The 26792-nt window shown below is 55.9% G+C and overlaps 1 protein-coding gene across 7 annotated transcripts; it reads left to right on the top strand.

The window, feature by feature from the left end:
• Nucleotides 1–603: 603 nt before the first annotated feature.
• Nucleotides 604–26470, top strand: Pcnxl3 (pecanex-like 3 (Drosophila)). 7 transcript variants are annotated; one of them, XM_013021106.1, is made up of 35 exons: nt 604–1402; nt 1756–1943; nt 2156–2255; nt 2369–2408; nt 2514–2609; nt 2845–3975; nt 4415–4538; nt 4620–4798; nt 5236–5326; nt 5706–5841; nt 8387–8508; nt 9842–9995; nt 10502–10534; nt 10718–10889; nt 11001–11111; nt 11404–11495; nt 11650–11759; nt 11952–12057; nt 12171–12263; nt 12361–12511; nt 14417–14561; nt 14864–15041; nt 16542–16650; nt 16794–16923; nt 17696–17754; nt 17849–18064; nt 18838–19091; nt 23397–23627; nt 23806–23909; nt 24321–24468; nt 24573–24803; nt 24889–25163; nt 25244–25377; nt 25461–25744; nt 25820–26470. In XM_013021106.1, exons 1-35 carry the CDS (start codon nt 1250–1252, stop codon nt 26012–26014), a joined length of 6075 nt encoding a protein of 2024 aa, XP_012876560.1. In that variant the 5' UTR covers nt 604–1249; the 3' UTR covers nt 26015–26470. The 7 variants fall into 7 exon arrangements, with proteins under 7 accessions (XP_012876560.1, XP_012876556.1, XP_012876557.1 ...); XM_013021102.1 differs by having other exon boundaries at nt 754–1402; nt 4418–4538; nt 5176–5326; nt 8348–8508; XM_013021103.1 differs by having other exon boundaries at nt 754–1402; nt 4623–4798; nt 5176–5326; nt 8348–8508.
• The last annotated feature ends 322 nt before the right edge of the window (nt 26471–26792 follow it).

The raw sequence follows: 26792 nt of genomic DNA, 5'->3' as shown, positions 1-26792 counted from the left end.
GTTTTTGCACAGCTACTGGGACGGGGATGGGGGTGGGGAAGACTGAAGGACCGACGGAACCGACGATTGCTCAAGTTCTAGGGACAGGCCCAAGGCTCTCCTCTTCCCCTCACCTGGGAGATAATCCGCTTCTTCGCGTCTCTTCCCCAGTGGGAGGAAATCTGACACTGCTGTGCAGAACTTTGTTCAGAATGGGATTGAGAATTAGTGGTGTAGCCCTACCTGTTGCTGGAAAGGATTGACTTCCCCGCCCCCAATTGCTTTGACCTGTCACTTTAAGACAGACGAGGCTATCCTAGTCTACTATTCGACTACTACTGCCTGTTCTAGAGGGTCGCGCGCTACTCGTCAGGTCTGGGTTTAATCCGGAAATAGAGGTGGCTCGGAGTTGGAGCAACGACTGTGACGTCGAAGGTCTACCCCACGCCCCTGTCTTTCCCCCGCCTCCCGTGATTCATTGGAGAAGCTTTGCGCCAATTACTCCGTTGCTACCCAATGGCTAGTCCCCTATCCTCCGGGTTCCGCCCCGTGGCCTCCCTCAGGTTGGCCAGGTCTACGTGTGCGCATGCGCCCGAGCCTTTCCAAGGTCTGACTCTTTGGCCCGACTGCGCACGCCTAAAGGAGACTTCTGCGTCTAGTCGCCCCCGCCACCTCTTTGCGCTTGCGCACTCTTACTGTCGGGTTTTCCTTTTCCGGGTCCTAACTAGGGCTATCGGGCGCATGCGCCACTGCAGGCTGGCGGCTGGCGGCTTCTTCCGGCCTTCCTTTTAGGCCGGCACCGGCAGAAGCGGGGCGAACGCCGTGCCCCTAGCGAGTGACCTGCGACCCCGGAAGTGGACCTCAGGGTCCTAGGGCTTTCCCAGGTCCGGAGAGAAAGGAGCCGTCGCCTGCACTCCGAGAGCACCCACTCCACGCCCACCTCTGGATGTTGCCGACGAGTGCCCGGCCCGTGCCCTGCGCCTGCCTACTGGCCTGGCCCCTCCGAGCGGTTCGGAGCCACGGGTGGGGGCCAGGACCCCGCCCCTGATGCCGCCCCACCCCTGTGCCGGAGCCTCGCACCTCTGACTGTCCCGACCGGCCCCGCCCCCTGCCTGCACCCTCGCCCCGCCGATCCCCTCCCCCGCGGGGGGAGACCATGGCGTGAGCTCGAGGCCGGGCCCCGGGGCCCTCGGGCACCAAGCGGGGCATGGGCCGGGGGCCGCCCCCATGAGGGTCCCGGGAGAAGGACGCGCGCAGCAGCGGCGGGGCCATGGGGTCTCAGGTGTTGCAGATCCTGCGCCAGGGGGTGTGGGCCTCGCTCACTGGCGGTTGGTTCTTCGATCCGCATCAAAGCACCTTCTCCAACTGCTTCCACCTTTATGTCTGGATCTTCCTACTCACCTTTCCCTTCTTGCTGTACATGGTGAGACGCTACTGTAATTCATGCTTGGAAAGGGAGGGCAGGATGTCAGGAAGGGCCGGCAGCCTGGCAGGAATTGGGAGCACATCTTGGCTGCTGGGACACGGAGAGAGATGAATGGCTGTAGAATTAGGCTGTGTGTAGAAAGGACGCCATAGTCCCACTTTCCTGGGTCGGGTGACCTTGAGCCCCTCATGTCATTTCTTTTCCCGGTTAAGCAGAAGACAGAGCCCCCTCTCACAGTCTTTGTACCAGTTACTTGTGAGTTTGTGAATCATAGTGAGGACAGTGGTGGCAGGTGAACCCCCAGACATCTGGGCTGTGTAAGAAGGGACCTGATTTATTGCACCTTCCAGGTCTTACCCCCCAGCTTGGTGGTGGCTGGTGTGTACTGCCTGGTGGTGGCAGTCATCTTCACTACCATCAAGACTGTCAACTATCGGCTGCATGCCATGTTCGACCAGGGCGAAATTGTGGAGAAGCGCAACTCTACCATGGGAGAACAGGAGGAGGAGCCTGCCCAGGGGGACAGCAGTCTGCCCAGGTGGGTGGGGCACTGGCTGGATTGGGGAATCCCAGCTTTTGTTGGTGTCTAGTCCTGAGCCTTGGAGGATGGCGCGAGCCAGGGGCTCATTGGTTCCAAGTGAATGTGCACACTTGCCCTGGGATTGGAAGGGATCCTGGGAGAGGAGGGAATGGTGTGGGTAGTTAGTCGTCATCAAGACAGGAGAAAGCTGTTTCTCCTTCCCCTGCCAGGGACCCTGGTGTAGAGATGACAGTATTTCGGAAAGTGAGTTCCACACCCCCAGTACGCTGCAGTTCCCAGCATTCTGTGTTCGGCTTCAACCAAGTCTCGGTGAGTGGTCCCATACTGTGGCTATTCCCACTGTTCTCCTGGGAATCAGTCCCAGTTGAGGCAGGGAGCCTAAGTGTGATTCTTGTCCTTTCTGTCCCTTTCTACCTACTCAGGAATTGCTGCCTCGAATGGAGGACTCTGGGCCCCTCAGAGGTAGGTGGCTGCCACTCAGGCAGGGCTAGGGTGTGGTGGCGTTGAGGGGGATTGGGTGAGACTACCCTAGGGTCCTACTGATAACCTGTTGTGCCATGGTTGCAGACATCAAGGAGCTGGTGCGAGAGCAGGGCAGCAACAATGTGATCGTGACCTCTGCCGATCGAGAGATGCTGAAGCTCAGTTCCCAAGAGAAACTGAGTGAGTGGGCATAATAGAATAGCGCCTGAATGGAAGGCTACCTTTCCTGTCTTTGCATCACCCCAACTTTGGCTCCATCCTGAGGCTCCTTTCCTACTGTTGGACAGGACCTCCTCAGTGTTCCTGCCCTGACCGTGCTCAGGGGAAGCAGAGGTTGTGCAAAATCCCCCGCCACCAGGTTCCCATGCAAAATGCTGTTGTCTCATTTTTTTTTTGTCTTCCTTTTTTCTGGCAGTTGGCGATCTTCCCCAGACACCCCCAGGGGTTATCCCAGACCCCTCTTTCCCCAGCACAGACTCTTCAGAGCGTTCTCCCCTGGCTGGAGATGGAGCTCCCTGGGGTGGGAGCAGTGTGGTGGATACACCCATGAGCCCTTTACTGAAGGGGAGCCTAAGCCAGGAGCTGAGCAAGAGCTTCCTGACTCTGACCCGGCCTGACCGGGCCCTAGTAAGGACCAGCAGCCGAAGGGAACATCACCGGGGCGCTGGAGGTTACCAGCCCCTGGACCGGCGGGGCTCCAGTGAGCCCATGCCCCAGAAAGCCGGATCCTCAGATTCATGCTTCAGTGGCACAGACAGGGAGACACTGAGCAGCTTCAAGAGTGAGAAGACCAACTCAACCCACCTGGATAGCCCCCCTGGCGGACAAGCTCCTGAGGGCAGTGACACAGACCCCCCCTCGGAGGCTGAGCTGCCTGCTTCACCAGATGCTGGGGTACCCTCTGATGATACCCTGCGGTCCTTTGACACGGTCATCGGAGCAGGGACACCCCCAGGTCCAACTGAACCACTCATGGTTGTACGACCCAAGGACTTGGCCCTGCTTCGGCCTAGCAAACGGCGGCCACCTGTGCGAAGACATTCCCCACCCAGCCGTGCCCCTAGACGCCCCCTGCTCGAGGGTGCAGGCTTCTTTGAGGATGAAGACACCAGCGAGGGCAGTGAGCTGAGCCCAGCCTCTAGTCTGCGATCGCAGCGCCGCTACAGTACCGATGACAGCTCTTCTTCCACTTCTTGCTACTCCCCTGAGAGCTCCCGGGGTGCAGCAGGGGGGCCTCGGAAGCGCCGGGCTCCTCACGGGGCTGAGGAAGGCACTGCTGTCCCCCCTAAGCGTCCCTATGGGACCCAGCGGACGCCCAGTACTGCCAGTGCCAAAACGCATGCGCGCGTGCTGAGCATGGACGCGGCAGGGGGGGATGTCCTAAGGGCTCCCCTGGCAGGCTCCAAGGCCGAGCTGGAGGCCCAGGCAGGAGTGGAGCTGGTTACCGGTGAGCCTGCTGTGGTGCCTGCTGAGCCCCGTAGGGGACCTGCTGCTAACCAGCCCGGCTGGAGGGGGGAGCTGCAGGAGGAAGGTGCTGTGGGGGGAGGTGAGTGCTGGCCCCGGGGTGGGAGTGGGGGGGGGGGCATGGGTTTGGGCAGGGTGTGGGCTGGAGCAGACCTGCTCAGGAGGCCCACGGATGTGAACTTGCCGATTGATGTGTGGGCCACCCTTCTTGGGTCAGCAGGGCCCAGCTGCCTGGCTCCAGGTCCCGTGGTTAGCACCTAAGCCTCTGCTTCCCGAGGACTCTCGTCATCCACGCTCATCTTCCGGGCCACCAGTGGGGCAGGGCAGATCAGTGTCATCCTTATTTCCAAATGAGGAAACCGAGGCACGAGTGGCTATAGATGACCTGGCTGGGCCCCAAGCCAGAATGTTGCTGCACTAGGTCTGACCTTTAGCTCCATGCTGGAGCACGTGCCCCCACTCCATCCCCCAGCTCTGTTCAAGGCTCTGTCACTTACGCTTTGGGGCCTCTCTCTGGTCAGCAGCTGAGGAGACGGGCAAGCGAGACCACTCAAGTAACGTGAGGCGGACACAGGCCATCCGGAGACGTCATAATGCAGGCAGTAACCCCACCCCGCCGGCCTCTGTCATGGGCTCGCCACCCAGGTGAGCATCTGCCACCTGGGCTGCAGGGCAGAGGGAGCAGCTGGCTTCCCCTGGTCTAACCCATAGCCGGCCCCTCCCCAGCAGCCTGCAGGAGGCTCAGCGGGGCAGAGCTGCCTCCCACTCCCGGGCACTGACACTGCCATCCGCCTTGCACTTCGCCTCTTCACTGCTGCTCACCCGGGCTGGCGCCAATGTGCATGAGGCCTGCACCTTTGACGACACCTCGGAGGGGGCCGTGCACTATTTCTACGATGAGAGCGGTGAGCCCTTTCCTAATCTGCCCAGGAGCTCCTCCTTCCCCACGCGGGCAGCTCGCCCAGCACCTGCACTGCTGGCCCTTCACTCCTCCCTTGGGTCTCTGGCAAGCGCCTCAGCCATGCTGCTGGCACCATGTTGCAGCATCTCCGAGGCATGGGTGCACTCCTCTCTGCTCAGCTGATGAGGAAACCGAGGCACAGGCTGAGCAAGTGGTAGAACTGAGAGCCAGATCCAGGGTGGGCTGACTGCAGGACCCAGGCTCTTGGCCTTCAGTCCCAGCAGAGGCTGGTCCAACCCTTGGTCCCCAGAGGCTGTGCCGCCACGACAGGCGACACCTCACAGGGTTCCTCCTCATTCGTTGGCTTTGATGCTCACGTAGGTCGGGCTGTGGCGCTCCTGTCCCTGACACGCCTCCTCGTCTCCCATACCTCTGTCCCAGGTGTGCGGCGTTCCTACACCTTTGGCCTGGCTGGAGGTGGCTACGAGAACCCTGTGGGGCAGCAGGGGGAGCAGGCAGCCAATGGAGCCTGGTGAGTCTTTGGGTAGGTCTGCATAAGCCCGTGCCTGGCAGGCTGAGTTTCTAGGAAGCACCCTGAGCTTGGAGTTCTCTTTTCCTTTGTTGGTGTGTGGCACGAACAGCTCAGACCTAGCAGGGGAGGTCGGAGACCTGCAAAGTGCAGATCTCTAGTGTGCCTCAGGCTCCAAGCAGGAGGCTTCCAGGAAGCTGAGGTTTGGCATCCCAGAGAGGAGGCCCAGCCTCAGCTTTTGAGCCAGAGCCTGCCTTCCTCCTCCTGACCCCAGCATCCTATCCCTTTGGCCCCCAGTCACGAGACAGGCAGCCTCGCCTGCCTGGCCTTGGTCTCTGCCCCGCCCATGGCCTTGCCCCTCTCATGGCTGCTGTACCCACAGGGACCGCCACTCACATTCCTCTAGTTTCCACTCGGCTGATGTCCCTGAGGCTACAGGAGGTCTGAACCTGCTACAGCCCAGGCCAGTGGTTCTGCAGGGCATGCAGGTGCGCCGGGTGCCCCTGGAGATTCCAGAGGTGAGGAGAAGCTTGAAGGGCTGAGCCAGGGGGAAGGGGTCGGGGAGTAAGAATGTGAGCAGGTCACTGAGATTAACCTAGGTGTCAGGAGGGACAGGTCACCTGAGGGAGTGCTCTTGGGTTCCACTGTCCATCCCAGCCTTTGACGGCCAGTAGAGGGTGCACAGCCCTTGGAGCTGAATGGTTCAGGAAGTCATAGGTTGACTTTTTGTTTATGCTGGTGGTAGTGTGTGAACTCAGGGCCTCTTGTTTTTGCTCATCTTGTTTGCTTTTGGCTGGCACTCTACCACTTGAACCATTCCTCTACTTTTGTATCTTCACTTATTTTATTTTTTGTGCTGGCATTGGGGCTTGAAGTCAAGGCCTGGGCACTGCCTCTTTTTTGCTCAAAGCTAGTGCTCTGCCACGTGGGTCACTCCTCTACTTCTAGCTTTTTGCTGGTTAATTGGAGATAAGAGTTTCATGTGCTTTCCTACCCAGGCTAGCTTCAAACTGTGATCTTTAGCTCTCAGTACCCTGGGTAGTTAGGATTACAGACTGTTTGCTTGTATTAATGTGTGTGTCTGGAGTATTTCCTGATCTTGGAGCAACCTACAGTTAAAAAGGAGGATGGGTACAGACACCTGAGGAAGAGGCTGCCCAATGTGCCAGATTGTGGCGGCAATGTGCGCTGCGTTCTGCACTTCACAAGTATGATTGCTTGGGTGTTATTTATTAACACTTTATTTTAGTCTACTTGCTGTTAGTGTCTCTTTTCATTCCTAAAGAGAACCCCATTTGGATAATAATTGACACAGTCCATCAATTATTAGCAAGCAATAAGAGTGCACAAAAATAATTGGACCTTGCTGAGCACCAGTGGCTCATGTCTGTTATCCTAGCTACTAGGAGGCTGAGATTTGAGAATTGCAGTTCAAAGCCAGCCCAGGCAGGAAAGTCTGTGAGACTCTTCAGTTAATTCCCAAAAAGCTGGAAGTGGGGATGTGGTCTTGAGTCAAAAAACAAAACTCAGTGCCCAGGCCCTAAATTCAAGCTCCGGACTATATCAACAATAGTAAAATAAAAAGTTGGTTTTTACCTGTAAGCCTAGCTACTCTGTAGTGAGAGGCATTTCAGAGGCCAGCCTGTGCAGTACCCTGAAACCTTGTCTCAAGTAAAACACAACCAGAAAACTCCAACATGATCTCAGAGCTTACAGAGAGTAATCCTAAGAAGTATACTCATGTATCTGACATGCAAGGCCACGGGTAGACTAAAAGTGATTCTAGAAGCTTCGCTGGACCCTTTCCTGATTGAGTAAAGGATGGATGCAGGTAACACTGGGATTTTAATTCAGGGTATCACACTTGGGAGGCTTAAACTATGGACTCAGTCCTTTTTTTGCTTTCCTTATATTTTATATAGGATTTTTTTTAATCCCTTGGTTGTGGGGCCTGAACTCTGGGTCTGGGTGCTGCCCCTTAGCTCTTCAGCTCAAGGCTAGTGTTCTACCATTTGAGCCACAGTGCCACTTCCAGCTTTTTCTGCTTATGTGGTGCTGAGGAATTGAACCGAGGGCCTCACACATGCAAGGCAAGCATCTACCACTGAGCCACCTTGCCTCCTGCTTATGTCTCCTACACAGCTAAGAGCAGAGGCATATGCCATCACTGCCAAACTTATCTGTTGAAATAAGTGAGGTCTTGCTAACTTTTTGCTCGGACCTGCCTTGACCGTTGATTCTCCTCATTTCTGCCTCCTGAATAACTGGGGACAAAGACAGGAGCCACTGTACCTGGCTTGTATTTGCTTTTTTTTTTTTTTTTGGACAGTACAGGGGCTTGAACTTGGCCTTGAGCTCTGGTTTTTCTTGCTCAGGGCTAGCATTCTACCACTTGAGCTTTGTCTCTAGTCTGGCCTTTTTACTGGTTATTAGAAGTTGAGTCTCATAGACTTTTTCTGCCTGGGCTGACTTCAAACCATGATCCTCTAGTTCTCGGCCTCTTGAGTAGCTAGACTATAGGTGTGAGCCACACTGGTGCTTGGCTCCTGGTCATCCTGCGGCAGGGGCAGTGCGTCTCAGATTCATCATCGCTTCCTCAGCACTAGTCCCACAGCTGTGCCCCAGGAATACTTATTAAACAAAGAGTGAAAGTAGTTTGGGACCCAGAGCACCAGCATTGGCGCTCAGGCCTGTCTTTAGGGCCAGGCACCTACTCCACAATGCAGTGGTCACAGTGTCATCAGTGGCTCCGTGATGGAGCAAATAGCGTGTGGGCCAGTTCCTGAAATCCACTCTGCCTGAGTGGGGAAGATAGACACAGAAGTCTGTGACTCTGCCATTGGGCTCTGTCCTGGGAACCTGGAGCAGGGTCTGGTGATAGAAGGTCAGGGCGGGCCGCAGGCCCCTAGCAATGGGAATGTCAAGTTTGAAGGAAGTGGTCATCCAGTCCTGTGTGCTGGGGGAAAGGGTGGCGATAGGCCGCGGGGGTGGCAGGGCTGATGGCCGCGGCTGTGGGGACTGCAGTTTGACCTGCTGGACCAGGACTCCCTGCACGAATCCCAGGAGCAGACTCTGATGGAGGAGGCGCCGCCCCGTGCCCAGCACAGCTACAAGTACTGGCTTTTTCCTGGCCGCTGGACCTCTGTGCGCTATGAGCGGCTCGCCCTGCTGGCCCTGCTGGACCGGTGAGTGCACACCTGCCTTGGTCTCTGCCAGAAAGTCCCAGGGCCTTCCAGACTCAACCTGTTGAGAGTCTAAGAAACTGACTCACCTGCTGGCTAGAGTCTACTATGGTTTTCTTCTCTTTTTATTTTATATTTTTGGGAAGAAGGGTCAGTATTGTGGTTTGAACTCAGAGCCTTACGTTTGCTTGCTAGGTGGGTACTCTTGTCACTGAGCCACACCTCCAGCCCTTTTTGCTTTAGGTTATTTTCCAATTAGGGTCTTGAGTTTTTTTCTGGGGCCAGCCTCAGACCACAGTCTTCCTACCTATGCCTCTCCTGTAGTTGTGATTACAGACATGCACCACTGCTACTAGCCCCTACAAGGGGGGTGGGGGTTCCCACCAGGCTCCTCTGAGGAGGACAAAGAAGTGGCAGAGTAGGGGTGTGTCATAACCCCTCTCCCAAAGCCGTGGTCAAAAACACATGATCCCTATACTCTTTTTTTTCTTTTATCTTTTGGCCAGTTCTGGGGCCTGAACTCTGGGCCTGGGTGCTGTCCCCCAGATCTTCAGCTCAAGGTTAATGCTCTACCACTTGAGCCACAGCACCACTTCCGGCTTTTTCTGCTTATGTGGTGCTGAGGAATCGAACCCAGTGTATGCAAGGCAAGCGCTCTACCACTGAGCCACCTTCCCAGCCCCCTGTACTCTTTTTGTTGGTGGTGGTGGCCTGGGCTCTGTTTCTGAGCTCTTTTGCTGAAGGCTAGTGCTCTACCACTTTGAGCCACAGTTCCATTTCCAGTTTTTTTGGGTTAATTGGAGGTAAGAGTCTCATGAACTTTCTTGCCTGAGCTGGCTTTGAACTGTAATCCTCAGATCTTAGCCTCCTGAGTAGCTAGGATTACAGGCATGAGCCACCAGTGGCTGGCTTTATTTTCTTTTTTGGGTTTGATTTGATTTGAAAATTCAATGCTATATCCTGTAAACATGATCACAAACCTTTTGTAATTCACCCATTTCTCAGAGGAGAAATAGAGGCCCAGACAGTCAGACATAGGAGCCAGATGACATTTGTTGTCTGCTGGTTTGGACTGGTTGTTTTCCTAATGTTGTGACTGGGTGCTGCTGGAGCCCTGCCTAGGGCATGCCTGATGCTGTGTACACGGTGGCCCTGTGTGGATATGGGCAAGTCCCAGGGCTGGTGGCACTCAAGCCCTCACTTCTAGAGGGGCAAAGGTTAGAACCCATGGTAGTAAAGGGATGGCTTTGTAGAGCAGGTATGACCTGACTTCTGCCCCTACCCCCAGAGGTGACCTTTTAGGAAAGGCTGTTCCCTGACTCTCCTGTCTCCACAGGACACGGGGGGTGATGGAGAACATCTTCGGCATCGGGCTAAGCAGCCTGGTTGCCTTTCTGGGCTACCTGCTGCTGCTCAAGGGCTTCTTCACCGACATCTGGGTCTTCCAGTTCTGTCTGGTCATCGCCTCCTGCCAGTACTCCTTGCTCAAGGTCAGGCCGGTCTCCCGTGTCTCCTTACCCTCAACTTTCCCAGGCCTTCCCCTTCCCACTTCTCCAGGTCTGAAGGGTGGGAGCTAGGAAGGAAATCATATAATTAAGGTTACTATAGCCAGCCACCTATCTGACAAGCGAGAACATGGAGGCTCAAGACACTTGCTGGGCTAGGCACTGGTGGCTCACGCCTGTCATCCTAGCAACTCAGGAGGCTAAGATCTGTAGATTGTGGTTCAGAGCCATCCCAGACAAGAAAGTCTGTGAGACTCTTATCTCCAGAAAACCAGAAGTGGAACTGTGACTTAAATGGTAGAGTGCTAGCCTTGAGGTGAAGATCTGAGGGACAGCACCCAGGCCCAGAGTTCAAGCCTCAGGACTGACAAAAACAAAACAAAACTTCACAGTCTTTGTCTTGATCACTGCCCAGTAGTAGAGCAGGTCCTGGAGTCTTGCCCTTCTGTGGATACGGACCCTCACTGCTATCACATCCTTATCTCTTCTAGAGTGTGCAGCCTGATGCAGCCTCACCCATGCATGTGAGTACCTGTGGAGCAGGGCTTCCAGCCAAAGGTCCTGGGAGAAGATGGAGGGGGAGGGACAGAGCATCCTGCTCCCACTCTTTAGCTAGGCCCCACAGCCAGGCCTGGGGCCTTGCCTGTGTGCATGTGCCTGTGGGGGTTAGTAGAAAAACCCAGCTTCCTATTGTCTTAATTCCCCAGGGCCACAACTGGGTGATTGCCTACAGCCGGCCTGTCTACTTCTGCATCTGCTGTTTGCTCATCTGGCTGCTAGACGCCCTGGGCTCAGCTCAGCCCTTCCCACCCGTCTCCCTTTATGGCCTCACACTTTTCTCTGCCTCCTTCTTCTTCTGTGCCCGAGATGTGGCCACTGGTGAGTCTGCGCAGGCCAAAGATGGAGGTGAGGGAAAAGCCCTGGAGGGCAGGTCCAGGGCAGGCCAGCATGCTAACCAGCCTTCCCTTTCCCATTTCCCCTCCTGGCCAGTGTTCACCTTGTGCTTCCCGTTCGTCTTCCTCCTGGGCCTCCTGCCCCAGGTCAACACCTGCCTCATGTATCTGCTGGAGCAGATAGATATGCACGGCTTTGGGGGCACAGGTATGATTCCCATAGATGGCTCGGGTCTGCAGGCAGAATGGACCCAGTAGGGTCCACACATGGTGTTGATGGCCCCAGCCTTGCTGAGCCTCTATGGCATTGCCATGAACACGGGGGCCCGTTCCCTCTTCTCCCCTCCCTTCCCTGGGCAAGTGGTTTCAGAATGCTGTAGGCTCTGGGCTAAGGATGGTACACCAAGAAGCCAGCCCCTGGTGGTTGAAGGGCAATGGGTCGGGTGAGGGAGAGATGCCAGCAGGTTAGAGCTGGGCTTTACCTTCTTCCTTCAACACAGCTGCCACCAGCCCGCTCACTGCAGTCTTCAGCCTTGCCCGAAGCCTGCTGGCTGCCGCCCTGCTCTACGGCTTCTGCCTTGGAGCCATCAAGGTAGGGGTGGCCCGTGGCTGGCGGGCCTGCTGAGGCAGACCGGGGTTATGGGGACAGGGCTGTGAGAAGAGCTCAGCAGGGGCTTCTCACACCGGTGCGCCCCTGTCCCCAGTGCTTTGCCCTGCCTCCCTGAGCAGCATGGTTCTCTCCCCAGACTCCATGGCCAGAGCAGCACGTCCCTGTCCTCTTCTCCGTCTTCTGTGGCCTCCTGGTAGCGCTGTCCTACCACCTGAGCCGGCAGAGCAGTGACCCCACCGTGCTCTGGTGGGTGCTGCATGTGCCTATCCGTGTGCACACATGTGTGTGCTCCGTGGGTGTGGGTGTGTATCTGTGCATGACGGGGGTGGGGAGTTGGTGCATGCACCTATGATGGATCAATCGGTGATTGATGGATCAGACTGTTGGAGGAAGGGGTGACCACCTTAGTCTTGGCCCCTGAGTCTTTCTCCTCCCCAGGTCTCTGGTTCGGAGCAAGATCTTTCCTGAACTAGAGGAGCGGAGCCTGGAGACAGCCCGGTCCGAGCCCCCAGACCCACTGCCAGAAAAGATGCGCCAGTCGGTGGTGAGGGGGGTGGAGCTGGTGCAGGGGTGGAGGTGGTGGGCAGGGGTAGTATACCCAGGTGGGGTATGCCGGCTCAGAGGGGCCCAGCCGAGCTGTCTTTCCTGGTCCTGCAGCGAGAGGTCCTGCACTCTGACCTGGTGATGTGCGTGGTGATTGCTGTCCTCACTTTCGCCATCAGCGCCAGCACCGTCTTCATCGCCCTGAAGGTTTGTGTGGCACAGGCCTCCCACTGTAGTCTTGGCTGTTGGACTGCAAGGTGGCTGAGCCCTGGGCTGATGTCCGGCGTCTCTCTCTCTCTTGCAGTCAGTGCTGGGTTTCGTGTTGTACGCCCTGGCTGGAGCGGTGGGCTTCTTCACGCATTACCTGCTGCCGCAGCTCCGCAAACAGCTGCCCTGGTTCTGCCTCTCGCAGCCCGTGCTGAAGCCGCTGGAGTACAGCCAGTATGAAGTGCGCGGTGAGTGTACCCCTGAGGCTGCCTGCCACCTTCCGGCCCCTATGCTCAGCCTGGTCGTACGTTCAGGCTGGAGCACGATCTGGTGACAGTTGTGGTCCTCTCAGCTCAAGGTGCCAAGAGACAGCAAGACAGCAAGCAGGTCTTGCCTATGCTGCACACCACTGCTCTGCTCTTCCCTCTGCCCTGATTCAGCCCCTGCTGTGTCGTTATCCTGCCTATGAGGAGGTGGGAAAAGAGGAATTTCAGAGCCCCAAAGTAATCTCTCATCCTGAATTGCAAATGCAACTAGTGGACTAAGACTGGGCTGTGTAATGGTTCGAATGATCCTCCAGCTTATATCTAAACACCTTCATTTGTGATATGAAGATCACACTCCTTAGTGAGATTGTTTGAAGGTACAGGAGGTTTGAACTTAGGACCTTGCTCTTGCTAGGCGAGTGGCCTACTGGTTGTGACTTTTTGTTGGTCAGTTGGAGATAAGTCTCAAGGATTTGTCTACCTAGCTGGCTTCAAACTGTGATGCTTAGATTCCAGCCTTCCGAAGTCACTGGTGTCTGACCTACCTTTGTTCATTTTTGAGTAGAGTCTTTTTTCTTTTTTCTTTTGTCACTCATGCGGCTTGAACTCTGGGCCTGGGCGCTGTCCCTAAGCTCTTCAGCTCAAGGATAGCACTCTACCACTTGAGCCACAGCACCACTTCTGGTCTTCTGGTGGTTAATTCGTGATAAGAGTCTCATTGCCGCAGGGCGCTGGTGGCTCACGCCTGTAATCCTAGCTACTCAGGAGGCTGAGATCTGAGGATCACGGTTCAAAGCCAGCCCGGGCAGCAGAGACCGTGAGACTCCTATCTCCAATAAACCACCAGAAAACCGGAAGTGGCGCTGTAGCTCAAGTGGTAGAGCGCTTGCCTTGAGCTGAAGAGCTGAGGGACAGCGCCCAGGCCCAGAGTTCAAGCCCCACGGCCGACCAAAAAAAAAAAAGAGTCTCACTGACTTTCCTTGCCCGAGCTGGCTTTGACCCACGATCCTTAGATTTCAGCCTCCTGAGTATCTAGGATTACAGGTGTGAGCCACTGGCTCCCAGCTTTGAGTAGAGTCTTGAGTTTATGCTGGCTTCCTATTTATGCTTGCTACCTGTCTGGGATGACAGGCATGGACCACCAGACACAGCTTTTATTGGTTGAGATGGTTCTTAACCAATATATGTATTTTTTTAATGTTTTAGTTTTTAGCTTGGGCTGGTCTCAGCAGCCCTCCCAACGTCCGGCTCCTGAGTAGCTGAGATGACAGGTGTGAGCCACTGTCATTCATTTTTTTTTTTTTTTTTTGGGTCCGGTCGTGGGGCCTGAACTCTGGGCCTGGGCACTGTCCCTCAGCTCTTCAGCTCAAGGCTAGCGCTCTACCACTTGAGCCACAGTGCTACTTCCGGCTTTTTTCTTTTTGCTCATGTGGTGCTGAGGAATGGAACCCAGGGCTTCATGCATGCAAGGCAAGGGCTCTACCACTGAGCCACCTTCCCAGCCCTGCCACTGTCACTCTTAAACAATAGGAGATCTTACCCCTCAGAACGGCCTGCAGCTCAGGGTCACTCCATAGCTGGCCCCTTCAACGTGCTATACATGACCTTGACCATCTTCAGTTGGCATCTGAGGGTTTCATGGGGGCTTTGTTTCTGCAGGTGGCAAAACAGAGTAAAGTACCTGCCTGAAGCCCATTCCTAGCTCAGTGACACATGGAACACTTGTCCTATTCCAAGCTGCCAGGGATCAATCCCTTCCCATTTGCTAGAGTCTCTAGAGACCCAGGACAGTCCAAGCCTTGGTTTGCTCTCTCTTCCAGGTCCTCTCTGGGCCCCAGGGAAGTGGAAGGCCAGGTGAGGACTGATAGTCCCGCTTTCTCACGGCAGGTGCTGCCCAGGTGATGTGGTTTGAGAAGCTGTATGCCATCCTTCAGTGTGTGGAGAAGTACCTCATCTACCCTGCTGTGGTGCTCAATGCTCTCACAGTGGACGCCCACACCGTCGTCAGCCAGCCAGACAAGTTCTGCCTCTAGTGAGAACTGTGTTATCTCCCTCTCTCCCATTCAATTCCCAGTTGGGAAAACTGAGGCCCAGAAAGGCAATGAGTGGTACCCAGCAACCAAAGTAGATCCTAGCTTTGATCACTATCCATTCAAGCAGGTCTTCCTTTGCCCTTCTAGAAGGACTGAGCCTAAGCAGTACTAGCCCAAGGAACTGGCTAGTCCAGCAGAGAACTGAGGGTTTGCTCAGGCCAGGTTGGCAAGAACTGGGCTATTTGTATCCATTGCTCCCTGTGTCCTGCCCATCTCTGAACTGCCTGCTCTTTTCCCCCAGCTGCCGGGCACTGCTGATGACAGTGGCGGGGCTGAAGCTGCTGCGCTCAGCCTTCTGTTGCCCACCCCAGCAGTACCTGACCTTGGCTTTCACCGTCCTGCTCTTCCACTTCGACTACCCGCGTCTCTCCCAGGGCTTTCTGCTGGACTACTTCCTCATGTCCCTGCTTTGCAGCAAGGTGAGTCGCTGGCTGCAACCTCAAGTCCAGGCAGAGCAGAACTCTGCTGCCCGGGTGGGAGAGGACAACCCAAGATCTATGGCCCTGCCACCCGCCACTCATCAGCCTTGCTGTGGGCCTTACAGCAGCTCCTGGAGAAAGGGGTTCCTCCACCCTCTCCTTGCAGAGAGGAAGCTAAGGCTTAACAAGGGAGTAATTGCTCAGGTTGTTCAGCCTGAATCTGACCCCAGCTCTGTCTGGCCCCACAACTACCTTCCTCAGAAACAGGTAGCATTGTTAGGACACAGGCTTGTCCTCTGCAAGTCTCAGCGCTGTGCCCTCTGCCAGTCCTAGAGACCAGTTCGAAGCTGAGTTCCAGAAGCCCTAGGGCCTGGGGATGGATGCTCTGTCAGGCTGTGGAATTCCCCACCCAGGGCCTGGGGTGGGGTGGGGGTCACTAAACAAAGTACTTTTTCTTTCTATTTTTTGGGGGTGGGGGGAGTCCTAGCCTTGAATTCAGAGCTTGGGCACTGTCACTGAGCTTCTTTTGCTCAAGGCTAGCACTCTACCACTTGAGCCACAGCGCCACTTCCAGCTTTTTCTGTGTATGTGGTACTGAGGAATCGAACCCTTGCCTTCATGCATGCTAGGCAAGCACTCTACCACTAAGCCACCTTCCCAGCCTAAAAGAAGGTGATCTCTTTTTTGGTACTGGTGATTGAACCCAGGACATTGCACTTGCTTTACCACTGAGCTACATCCCAGCCCTTACAAAGTACCATTTCTTACACCCAACTGAAGGCTTGTTATGGAGACTGGGACCTTGCACAGTCCCAAGTCTTTTTCTCACTCACTTGAGCATTTGATTCTTGCTTACTGGCCTGGCCCAGGTTGGTGAGCCTTCAGACTGTGTACCCATCAGAGGCCAGGGCCTGTGGCTATGTCTTGACTTTCAGAACTGCAGTCCAGGCCCAGCCTTACCACCTCACTTGGCTGCGTGACCTGATCAAGTCATTTACCTTTTCTTTCTTTCTTTTTTTTTTTTGGTCCAATCATGGGGCTTGAACTCTGGGCCTGGGCACTGTCCCTCAGCTCTTCAGCTCAAGGCTAGTGCTCTACCACTTGAGCCACAGCACCACTTCCAGCTTTTTTCTTTTTGCTTATGTGGTGCTGAGGAATGGAACCCAGGGCCTCATGCATGCAAGGCAAGCGCTCTACCACTGAGCCACCTTCCCAGCCCCGTCATTTACCTTTTCTATTTTCTCTAAACCTCAGCTTTCCAATCTGTGAAATGAGGGCAGCCATAGGAAGTTCTTAGGCCCATCCTAGGAATTAAATGCTCTTTTAGAGCTCAGTCAGTTGTTTGTTGCATTGGCTGCCTCAAATCAAACCCAGAGAAAAAGGGCCTGGGGCCCGGGCAGCCACTGGACAATGAGGCATGGTATCTGCAGGGTAGGGCAGACCCCACCACCATGACTGACCCTGTATGTTTTCTATTGCCAACTCTTCCGACCCTGCCAGCTATGGGACCTGCTGTACAAGCTGCGTTTCGTGCTGACCTACATCGCACCCTGGCAGATCACCTGGGGTTCAGCCTTCCATGCCTTTGCTCAGCCCTTTGCTGTGCCACGTACCCAGCTGCTGCACTCTTGTGGGTTGGGTGTGGGGGAAAGGCTACTGCCTGGGGCTGTGGGAGGAGTGGAGGTGAGGGAGGAAGGAGACTGGGGGGTAGGGGGGTCCTGTGTACCTGCTGCCTCCTTGACTTGTACCCAGACTCAGCCATGCTGTTTGTCCAGGCCCTGTTGTCAGGGCTGTTCTCCACCCCGCTCAACCCCCTCCTGGGCAGCGCTGTCTTCATCATGTCCTATGCGAGGCCTCTCAAGTTCTGGGAGCGTGACTACAAGTGAGTCTCACTGGAGACAGGTGGGTGCTGTGCAGGGCAGGAAGGGAGGACCTTGGATCCCAGGCCAGATGATGCCCAGGAAGGGGCTCTGTGTACCAATACCAAGGGTATGAGTGCCTGGCTGCAATAAAGTCAAATGAGGGCAAAACCTGTGTCAGGGGCTGGAAGGTGGCTCAGTGGTAGAGTGCTTGCCTCGCATGCATGAGGCCCTAGGTTCGATTCCTTAGCACCACGTAAAGCAGAAAAAGCTAGAAGTGCCACTGTGGCTCAAGTGGTAGAGCGCTAGCCTTGAACTGAAGAGCTGAGGGACAGCACCCAGGCTGAGCTCAGGCTCTACAACTGACCAAAAAAACCCAAAAACCTGGGGCTGGGAAGGTGACTCAGTGGTAGAGTGCTTGCCTTGCATGTGTGAGGCCCTGGGTTCGATTCCTCAGCACCACATAAACAAAAAGAATAAAAGCTGGAAGTGGTGCTGTGGCTCAAGTGGTAGAGCGCTAGCCTTGAGCTGAAGAGCTGAGGGACATCGCCCAGGCCCAGAGTTCAGGCACCATGACTGGCAAAAACAAAAACCTGTGCCAGTCCAAGGCCTCAGAGAGGCAGGCAGGCAGGCGTGGTAAGAGCCTGGCCTCTACATCCTAGCTGTGTGATCCAGGCGAACAGAGCTGCCCTGGGGCTGTCATGGATGGCACCTGTTCACATCTCAGAGAGGACATGCTTATAGGCAGGCAGAACCTGTCACCCTCTGCTGATACATGTTGTTCTCTCTAAACAGCACTAAACGTGTGGATCATTCCAACACCCGCCTGGTGACGCAGCTGGACAGGAATCCCGGTGCGTACCCAACCATCCCAGGGCTAAAGGGACAGAGCCTCCCCTGGCGGGATCCTAACAGCCACTTTGCCTATGTCTCTGTTCTGGGTCCTAGGCGCTGATGACAACAACCTCAACTCCATCTTCTATGAGCACTTAACGCGCTCGCTGCAGCACACGCTGTGTGGAGACCTGGTGCTGGGCCGCTGGGGCAACTATGGCCCCGGTGACTGCTTCGTCCTGGCCTCCGACTACCTCAATGCCCTGGTACACCTCATCGAGGTTGGCAATGGCCTGGTTACCTTCCAGCTGCGTGGCCTTGAGTTCCGTGGTGAGCTGCAGGGCCAAGCCTAGAGGGGCGGGGCACTGTGTCTGGGAGTGTGTGGGGGCTCAGTTTCCAGATCAGCTCACCCTGGCTGACCTTATGACCAGTTTCAGTCTGTGCAGTAGCTTGACCTCCGCTGGCTATCCCCGCTCTGGGTGCTGCCTTTGAGTCCTTAGTGACCCCACGGATGGCTGTGTTGAAAGCTGGGGCCTAGAACTTAGGGTACTCAGCAAACCAGGGACGGTGCACAGCCCTGGATTAGTGAGCTAGCTCCTTGCCTTCAGTAATTTACATATGCTGGATGCCAGCTTCAGAGGAGGCTACAGGGAGGGAAGGGGCTCTGACTTTGAATGAATCACCTTTTCTTTTCTTTTTTTGGTCAATCATGGGACTTAACCTCTGGGCCTGGGCACTGTCCCTCAGCTCTTCAGCTCAAGGCGAGCACTCTACCACTTGAGCCACAGCGCCACTTCCAGTTCTCTGGTGGTTTATTGGAGATAAGAGTCTCATGGCCTTTCCTGCCCGGGCTGGCTTTGAACTGCAATTCTCAGATCTCAGCCTCCTGAGTCGCTAAGATTACAGGCGTGAGCCACCAGCGCCCGGCTGAATGAGTTACTTTAACTGAAGGAGAAGGGGTCACTTGGTAGTCCACTAATTCAGTGACCTTTACAGCATTCTAGGATGGTGACTACAGGTCTTAAGCGCCTTGGTAGGCACTCGCTGAGGGGGAGGCAGAGATTGTCATAGTGGCCCTTGATTGGGCATGCCTTCCTCCACAGGCACGTACTGCCAGCAGCGTGAGGTGGAGGCCATCACCGAAGGCGTGGAGGAGGATGAAGGCTGCTGTTGCTGCGAGCCCGGCCACCTGCCCAGGGTCCTGTCCTTCAACGCCGCCTTTGGGCAGCGCTGGCTGGCCTGGGAGGTGACAGCCAGCAAGTATGTGCTAGAGGGGTACAGCATTAGCGATAACAACGCCGCCTCCATGCTGCAGGTCTTCGACCTCCGCAAGATCCTCATCACCTACTACGTCAAGGTATGCTGGGCAGGCCCATAGCTGGGCAGCAGGAGCCCTCTGGTGAAGACTCAAGGCATCCCAAGTGCTATCTGTCTTCTCCAATGTCAGGAGCCTGTTTTTGCTCAAGGGGAGGAAGGGTCTCAGGAATTTAAGCACTCCCCACCCTTGGGCCACCACCAGGCAGCATGAACAGAGACCTCGGGGCTCTGAGAACTCAAAGTAGGGAGCGATCCATCGACCCCTCCAGAAGGCCTGCCTTGGGCAGTAAATGTAGGGAACAGGTGGGCAGTAGATGCACAGATCTCCCAGGTCACTGCCCCAGAGCAGTCCCCAAAAGCACCAGCCTTACCCCATGCTCTACCCAGCACAGTGAGCAGTCCGCCTACCCAGGGCTGGTCTGTGTGCCAGGCACCTTTCCCCAGCTGAATAGACCTTGCCACACCTACCAGGAGGGGCTCCATGTCCCTGCATGGAATTTAGATCACCAAGGCCAGGTGATTGGCTGAAGCCCCAGAATTAGGAGGACATGGCGGCACTAGGCTGTGAACACAGGCCTGCCTATCAGCAGCTGTGTTTGTTTCCTCAGCCTGGGGACTCACAGCTGGACCCAGGCATCTTTGAGACCTGTTGGGGTAGAGTGAGGCCAAGTTTTGGGTATCAAAGAGAGTGAAAATTAGTGAGGATATGGGTTCTCACCAGCCTAGAATGCCACTTCCTTGCTCTGCCCCAGTTTACCCCTTAAGTGAAGACCTCGAAGGACTGATGGAGCAGGAATGAGGGGACTTTGTGGGGCTCAGAATGAACACTAGGAGACTATGTGGTCCCTCCAGGCCCCACACACTCTCTTAGGCTCTATCTTGGGACTCTGTGAGGTCCGAAGGGGTGATCTTTGGGGGCTCAGTTGAGTCCATCTGAAGTTCCCTCTGGGTTAGCTACATATAGCCCCACCTGTCCTCCCGCCCCAGCCCCCAGGGACATCTCATCCCTGTCACATGCTTAATACACCAAGAACCTGTAACTTCTGTCATTCCTTCTGTTCTTCCACCTGCTCCCAGAAAGAGTTTACAAGGCTCTATCTGCTTCTCGTTTTTACTGCTTAGGTCACTGTCCAGAGAGACGTTCCAGCCCCAGCTCATGCAAGGACCAGTGTCCTGTCCACCTTTCTGTCCCTTTGCCCTGCTCACCTCACTGCCTCCTGCAAACCCCACCCAAAGCCACACACACAGCCTCTGACCACAGGAAGCAGGCACTGGGCAGGTTGACATTTACTCTCCCATGGGAAGTGACTTGCCACAGACCCTGGGTAGAATTAGGCTGGGGCTGGGTGCTGGTGGCTCACACATGTAATCCTAGATACTCGAGGCTGATATGTGAAGATCGTGGTTCAAAGCCAGCCGGGGAAGGAAAGTCCCAGACTTTTTTTTCTCCAATTAACTACCCCAAAAAGTTGGAACTGTAGCTGTGGCTCAAATGGTAGAGTGCCAACTTTGTATGAAATAGCTAAGGTACAGTGCCCAGGCCCTGAGTTCAAGCCCTAGTAGCAGTACACACGTGCGTGCACAAACACACACACACAGTGGAGCTGGGCAGAGGTTCCATATGAAGGTGTGATCTGGGTGGATAAGTCAGGCTGGCCCATTAGCAGTGCTGGCCACGCCCTTCATGTGGGCCAGACTGGGCCCACTGTGCAGCTTGACCAAACCCCAGCTTGTCCTGGGGCTTGAACTCAGGGCCTGAGCTCCATCCCTGAGCCTCTCTGTGCTCAAGGGTAGCCTCTACCACTTGAGCCACACCACTTTCAGCTTTTTCTGTGTATGTGGTACTAAGGAATCGAACTCAGGACTCCATGCATGCTAGGCAAGCACTCTAGCACTAAGCCACACTCCCAGCCCTTTCTTTGCAGCTTTGACTACACTTTGGTACCTTATGCCATCACCCACACCTTGACCTTCCTGTGGGAACCATTGAGCATAGTGGGTGAGAGGTGAGGTGCAGCCTTTGTGGCCACAGAGCTGTCGGCCCTGGAGTCATCTGCAGACAAGCCCCCCACTTCGTGCCCTCGGCTTTCCAGGCCAGCCATGTTTATGATCGTGTTGCATCCTCTAGTGACCTGCAGGGGAGATAGAGCCAGTGTGATGGGCCTGTTACATCGGGGGAAACAGCCCACAGACGTGCTCCTGCAGGAAGATAATCATGGTCCTAATGCCCATATGTGTTCCTCAAAATGAATCCTGGTAGCCTCTTTGCCAGCCCCCAGAGGCACTGGGAGGCACTGTTAGTCATCTTGGACCCTAGTCTCATATTCCCCTGATGGTCATTCTGGGGGAGTCACAGAAATCCATGGTAGTAGCTGGGCGCCAGTGGCTCACGCCTGTAATCCTAGCTACTCAGGAGGCTGAGATCTGAGGATTGTGGTTCAAAGCCAGCCCAGACAGGAAAGTCCATATGACTTTTTTTTTTTTTTTAATGGGTCATTGGGCTTGAATTCTGGGCCTAGGCACTGTCCCTCATCCCTGAGCTCTTCAGCTCAAGGCTAGTGAGTGCTCTACCACTTGAGCCACAGTGCCACTTCTGGCTTTTTCTGCTTATGTGGTGCTAAGGAATTGAACCCAGGCCTCATGCATACAAGGCAAGCACTCTATCACTGAGTCACCTTCCCAGCCCCCTCTTTTTTTTGTGGTTGGTTGAGGGCTTGAATTCTGGGCCTGGGCGCTGTCCCTCAGCTCTTCAGCTCAAGGATAAGAGTCTGATGGACTTTGCTGCCCAGGCTGGCTTTGAACCATGATCCTAGATCTCAGCCTCCTGAGTAGCTAGGATTACAAGTGTGAGCTACCAGTACCCAGCTTGTAAGACTCTTACCTTATCTCCAATTAACCACCAGAAAACTGAAAGTGGCACTGTGGCTCAAGTGGTAGAGCACTAGCCTTAAGCTGAAGAGGACAGCACCCAGGCCCAGAGTTCAAGCCCCACAACCAACCAAAAAAAAAAAAAAAAAAAGAAAGAAAGAAAAGAAAAGAAAGAACGAAATCCATGGTAATGGCTGGAGGTAGCCATTCACTAACATGCCAGAGCAATACCTCTGCCCCCAAAGCATTCATTTTCTGTGTGCCCAGATCATAGAGATGGTGTGTAGGACTAAAGATGTTGTCTAGGCAGAAACACCAGTCTGTAGCCTGAAGCTGCCCTAAAGCCATGTTGCGTCCATGAATCCATTAAGATTCTTCCTTCTTAAAGCAGCCTCGCCCTCCACCTGCCTCTGACTGGCCATTTGGGTGCCATGCCAGAAGGAAGTTACCAATGAAGTCCCCATTAACTCCATGTTGTCCCAGAAAGCAGGGAGCCCGGGCTTTTCCCAGCAAGTATCTTGGCTATTTTAGTCTCCTAATCCTCCCACAGCCACCCTACTTCAGGATAACCTACTGCCTGAGTATCTTCTGCTCATGGACAGCTATACCACTGGTTACTCAGCCTGAGGGCCAACACCATTGGCTCCAGCCTTTGGCAGCACATAGAATCCCCATAACCTCATTGGCTACCAGCCCACACACTCCCCAACCCTCCCAGCTGTGCTGGCTGTTTCCCTTCTGAAAGCTCTTCCATGGGCTGAGCCCTTGCTTAAACTTATCAGCAGGGCTCTGTGGCGGTGGGGCGGGGGGGGGGGGGTCTGTTGTGTGTGTTCTGGTCCTAGGGCTTAACTCAGGGCCTGGGCACTGTCCCTGAGCTTCTTTTGCTCAGGGCTAGTGCTCTGCACTTAAGCCACAGCTCCACTTCTGGCTTTTTTGGTTTTTAATTGGAGATAAGAGTCTCACAGACTTTCCTACTCTGTCTGGCTTCAAACCATGATGCTCAGCTCTCAGCCTCCCAGTTATCTAGGATTACAGGTGTGTGCCATGGGCACTCAATCCAACAAGGTCTTTTTAACCAGTGGGTCAGGAACTCCCAAACTACGGCACCACATGTATGCCTCTGGCTATTTTTCTGAAGACCAGCCCGGTGACTGTTATGCTTCATCTGCCTAAGGCACCTATGAGGCAGGGCACGTAGGCTGTCTGGCCATAGGCAGCCCTACTACTTCAGCCTGACCCTTCCAGGCCGAGATCCGGATTCCACAGAGTCTTCAACTTCCAGCTCTGTCTGCCCCATGCAGCTGTGGTGGAGGGGAGCGCACTGCTCCATGTGGCTTCAGATTGCTGGGCAGAGCTGCAGAGTCTCCGAACACTCACTGGAGCTCAGGCTGGGGAGGAGCTTTCTTTTTTTATCCTGTGCTTCCTCCCCCAATAAGTAGCCGGCCTGACACCTGATCATCTGCCCCTCTTCTCCCAGAGCATCATCTACTATGTCAACCGTTCCCCCAAATTGGAGGCCTGGCTGAACCATGAGGGCATCGCAGCTGCCCTGAGGCCAGTGCGGGCCCCGGGCTATGCTGACTCAGACCCCACGTTCTCACTAAGCGTGGATGAGGACTACGACCTTCGCCTCTCTGGCCTCTCCCTGCCCTCCTTCTGTGCTGTGCACCTTGAATGGATCCAGTACTGCGCCTCCCGGCGAGGCCAGGTTAGCCTGCCACTACCCCAGGGCTTGCCCACCCTGGGCTCTGGGAATCTGGGCTTACCACTTCTCCCTCCCTGTTCCCACTTGGATATTCCCTTGGCCTGGGCCCTGGCCTCACCCCAGGTTCCCAATCCCAAGTTTGAGCTGGGCTCTGGGACTGGGGGGGTGGTTTGTGTCACAGCCAGTCGACCAGGATTGGAACTCGCCACTCGTCACCTTGTGTTTTGGCCTGTGTGTGCTGGGCCGTCGGGCCCTGGGGACAGCCTCCCACAGCATGTCTGCCAGGTGAGTGCCGACGCATATCTGGACCTACTTTCCCCCTCCTGTCCCTCCCACAAAATGATTGGTGTTTTGTTGGGGTTTCTTTTGATGGTCCTGGGGCTTGAACTCAGGGCCTGGGCTCTGTCCCTGAGCTGCTTTTGCTCAGGGCTTCATGCATGCTAGGCAAGCACTCTGCCACTAAGCCACATTCCGAGCCCTGATTGGTGTTTCTGAACACCCGAGTTGGGCCTTGGTGTGGAATGAGTGAGGCACGCCTCAGTCATTGCCTTGATTGCCCCTCCCTGCCCTGTGAGGAGCATGGCCGATCCAGCCTCCTTGGCAAGATGGGCAAACTGAGGGTGAGGAAAGTTCTCTGCACGGATCCTTCGGACCCTGGCACTCACCACCCATTGCTCACTCTTCCTTCTCACGCAGCTTGGAGCCCTTCCTGTATGGCCTACATGCCCTGTTCAAGGGGGATTTTCGCATCACCTCTCCACGGGACGAGTGGGTCTTTGCCGACATGGACCTGCTTCACCGAGTCGTGGCACCTGGCGTTCGCATGGCCCTCAAGCTTCACCAGGTGGGGGAGAGGCGTGCCCAGGCAATGTGGGAGGGTGGGAGATGAGGCTCCTCCCTCAGGGCAAAGGTCCTTGACCCCCCCTGACCTCCCATCCTCCCCACCAGGACCATTTCACATCCCCAGATGAATACGAGGAGCCCGCAGCCCTGTATGATGCCATTGCAGCCAATGAGGAGCGGCTGGTCATCTCCCACGAGGGGGACCCGGCCTGGCGCAGCGCCATCCTGAGCAACACGCCCTCGCTGCTGGCGCTGCGCCATGTCATGGACGACGCGTCGGATGAGTACAAGATCATCATGCTCAACCGGCGCCACCTCAGCTTCCGGGTTATCAAGGTGTGCGCGGCCCCCGGCCCCATCCTGCCGCCCAGGCCCCTGGCCCCATCCCGGGTGCCCTGACCCTCGCTGTGGCTGCCCACAGGTGAACAGAGAATGCGTGCGCGGCCTGTGGGCCGGGCAGCAGCAGGAGCTGGTGTTTCTGCGCAACCGTAACCCTGAGCGGGGCAGCATCCAGAACGCCAAGCAGGCGCTCCGCAACATGATCAACTCCTCCTGCGACCAGCCGCTCGGATACCCCATCTACGTGTCACCCCTCACCACCTCGCTGGCCGGCAGCCACCCCCAGCTGCGGGCGCTGTGGGGTGGCCCCGTCAGCCTGGGAGCCATCGCCCGCTGGCTCCTGCGCAGCTGGGAGAGGTGAGCCCTGCCCAGCTACGCTGGACTGTAAAGCCTCCCGCCCCTGTGTCCCCTTAACCCTCCCCACCTGTCACCCTCAGGCTGCACAAGGGCTGCGGCGCTGGCTGCAACAGTGGCGGCAATGTGGATGACTCTGATTGTGGGGGGGGCGGCGGCCTGACCTCCCTCAGCAATAATCCCCCCTTGGCGCACCCCACACCTGAGAACACAGCAGGTGAGCCGAGGAGGCCGGGTGGAGCAGGGGGTCAGGGCTGCGGGCCAGCTGAGGTCTCTGCCCTCGTAATCTGTCTCCTGCAGGCGGCGGGGAGCAGCCCCTCCCTTCAGGCCCTGGCTCGCTCAGCAGCTCCGGTGACGGGCGGCCCCCGCCTCTGCTGCAGTGGCCTCCCCCTCGGCTCTCTGGACCAGCACCCGCCTCCCCTGCTCTCACTGAGGTTCCCCGCCCCTCACGGCCCCCTGGCCCTGGGCTCCTCAGTTCTGAGGGGCCCAATGGGAAGTGGAGCCTGGGGGGTCGGAAGGGACTGGGAGGATCCGATGGGGAGCCAGCCTCAGGGAGCCCCAGAGGAGGCACCCCCAAGTCTCAGGTAAGGAGTCTCAGGGAGAATGGAGTCAGAGGACACTTGGGTCTGTCCCCTGCTAACTAGCCTTCTCCCGCTCAGGTGCCTCTGGACCTCAGCCTCAGCCCTGATGTGAGCTCCGAGGCCTCACCTCCTAGAGCAGCCCAGGACATTCCTTGTTTGGACAGCAGTGATGCCAAGAGTGGCACACCCACCGGGCTCCCGGGTGACTGGCCCGCCCCTGCCGAGGAGCGCGAGAGCCCAGCGGCGCAGCCCTTGCTGGAGCACCAGTACTGAGCGGCCCGGCACCCACCTCCCACAGACCTGTCCCAGGACCCAATGACTCGGACTCCCTCTGCTTCCTCTGGCCCTCTCCGTTGGACCACAGAACTGAGTAGCTTTGGCTCCCAAGCCTGAACCCTGACCTCTGTCTGCCTCAGCCAGAGTACCGGAACTGAATGGCCCAGACCTCTGACCTTGACCTCTGATCTCTCCCTAACTCGTGGCCTGGGTGCTCTAAGCTGAGGCAGTCAGCCTCCCAGCCAAGCCCCAAGAGCCAAACCCATGGGCTGGTCCCTCTTTGAGCCTGTGACCAGGACTGACTCTGCCCTGGGCCTGCACTGCCTGAAAGGCTGGTCCCTCGGCCTGACCTGGGGCCTGAAATGTGGCAAGGCTGGTTTGTTCTTTCTTTCTTTCTTTTTTTTTTTTTCGTGCTTCAGAGACACCAAATTAATAACACTATTTTTGATTTTGGTTGGCAGTTTCTTCTTCTCTCGGGGCATGGGTGCAGGGTGGTAGAGGTGGTCAGGTTGGAGGGAAGGATGTAGGGCTGAGGCGTGAAGGTCAGCTCAAGGTGAGGATTGAATGAGATAGATCCCCTCCCCACATACCTGTTCCCCTCACAAGGCTTCATGTGAAGATTGCTGGGTTTCGTGTCCCTGTGTAGTCAAAGGACTAGGTCTAGTGGCTCCCACGTTTGTCTGCCTTGATCTAGGCCTCTGAACCTCAGTTGTTCCAACCTTAGACCATAGGATCTGTGTAAGGTGTTTGTTTCTTTGTTTTGGTTTGTTGTAGA

The sequence above is a fragment of the Dipodomys ordii genome, unplaced genomic scaffold, assembly GCF_000151885.1.
Source record: "Dipodomys ordii isolate 6190 unplaced genomic scaffold, Dord_2.0 Scaffold54, whole genome shotgun sequence".
NCBI lineage: Eukaryota > Metazoa > Chordata > Mammalia > Rodentia > Heteromyidae > Dipodomys > Dipodomys ordii.
Note: the sequence above shows the minus strand (reverse complement) of the source record. Positions and strands in the feature narration are given on the sequence as shown.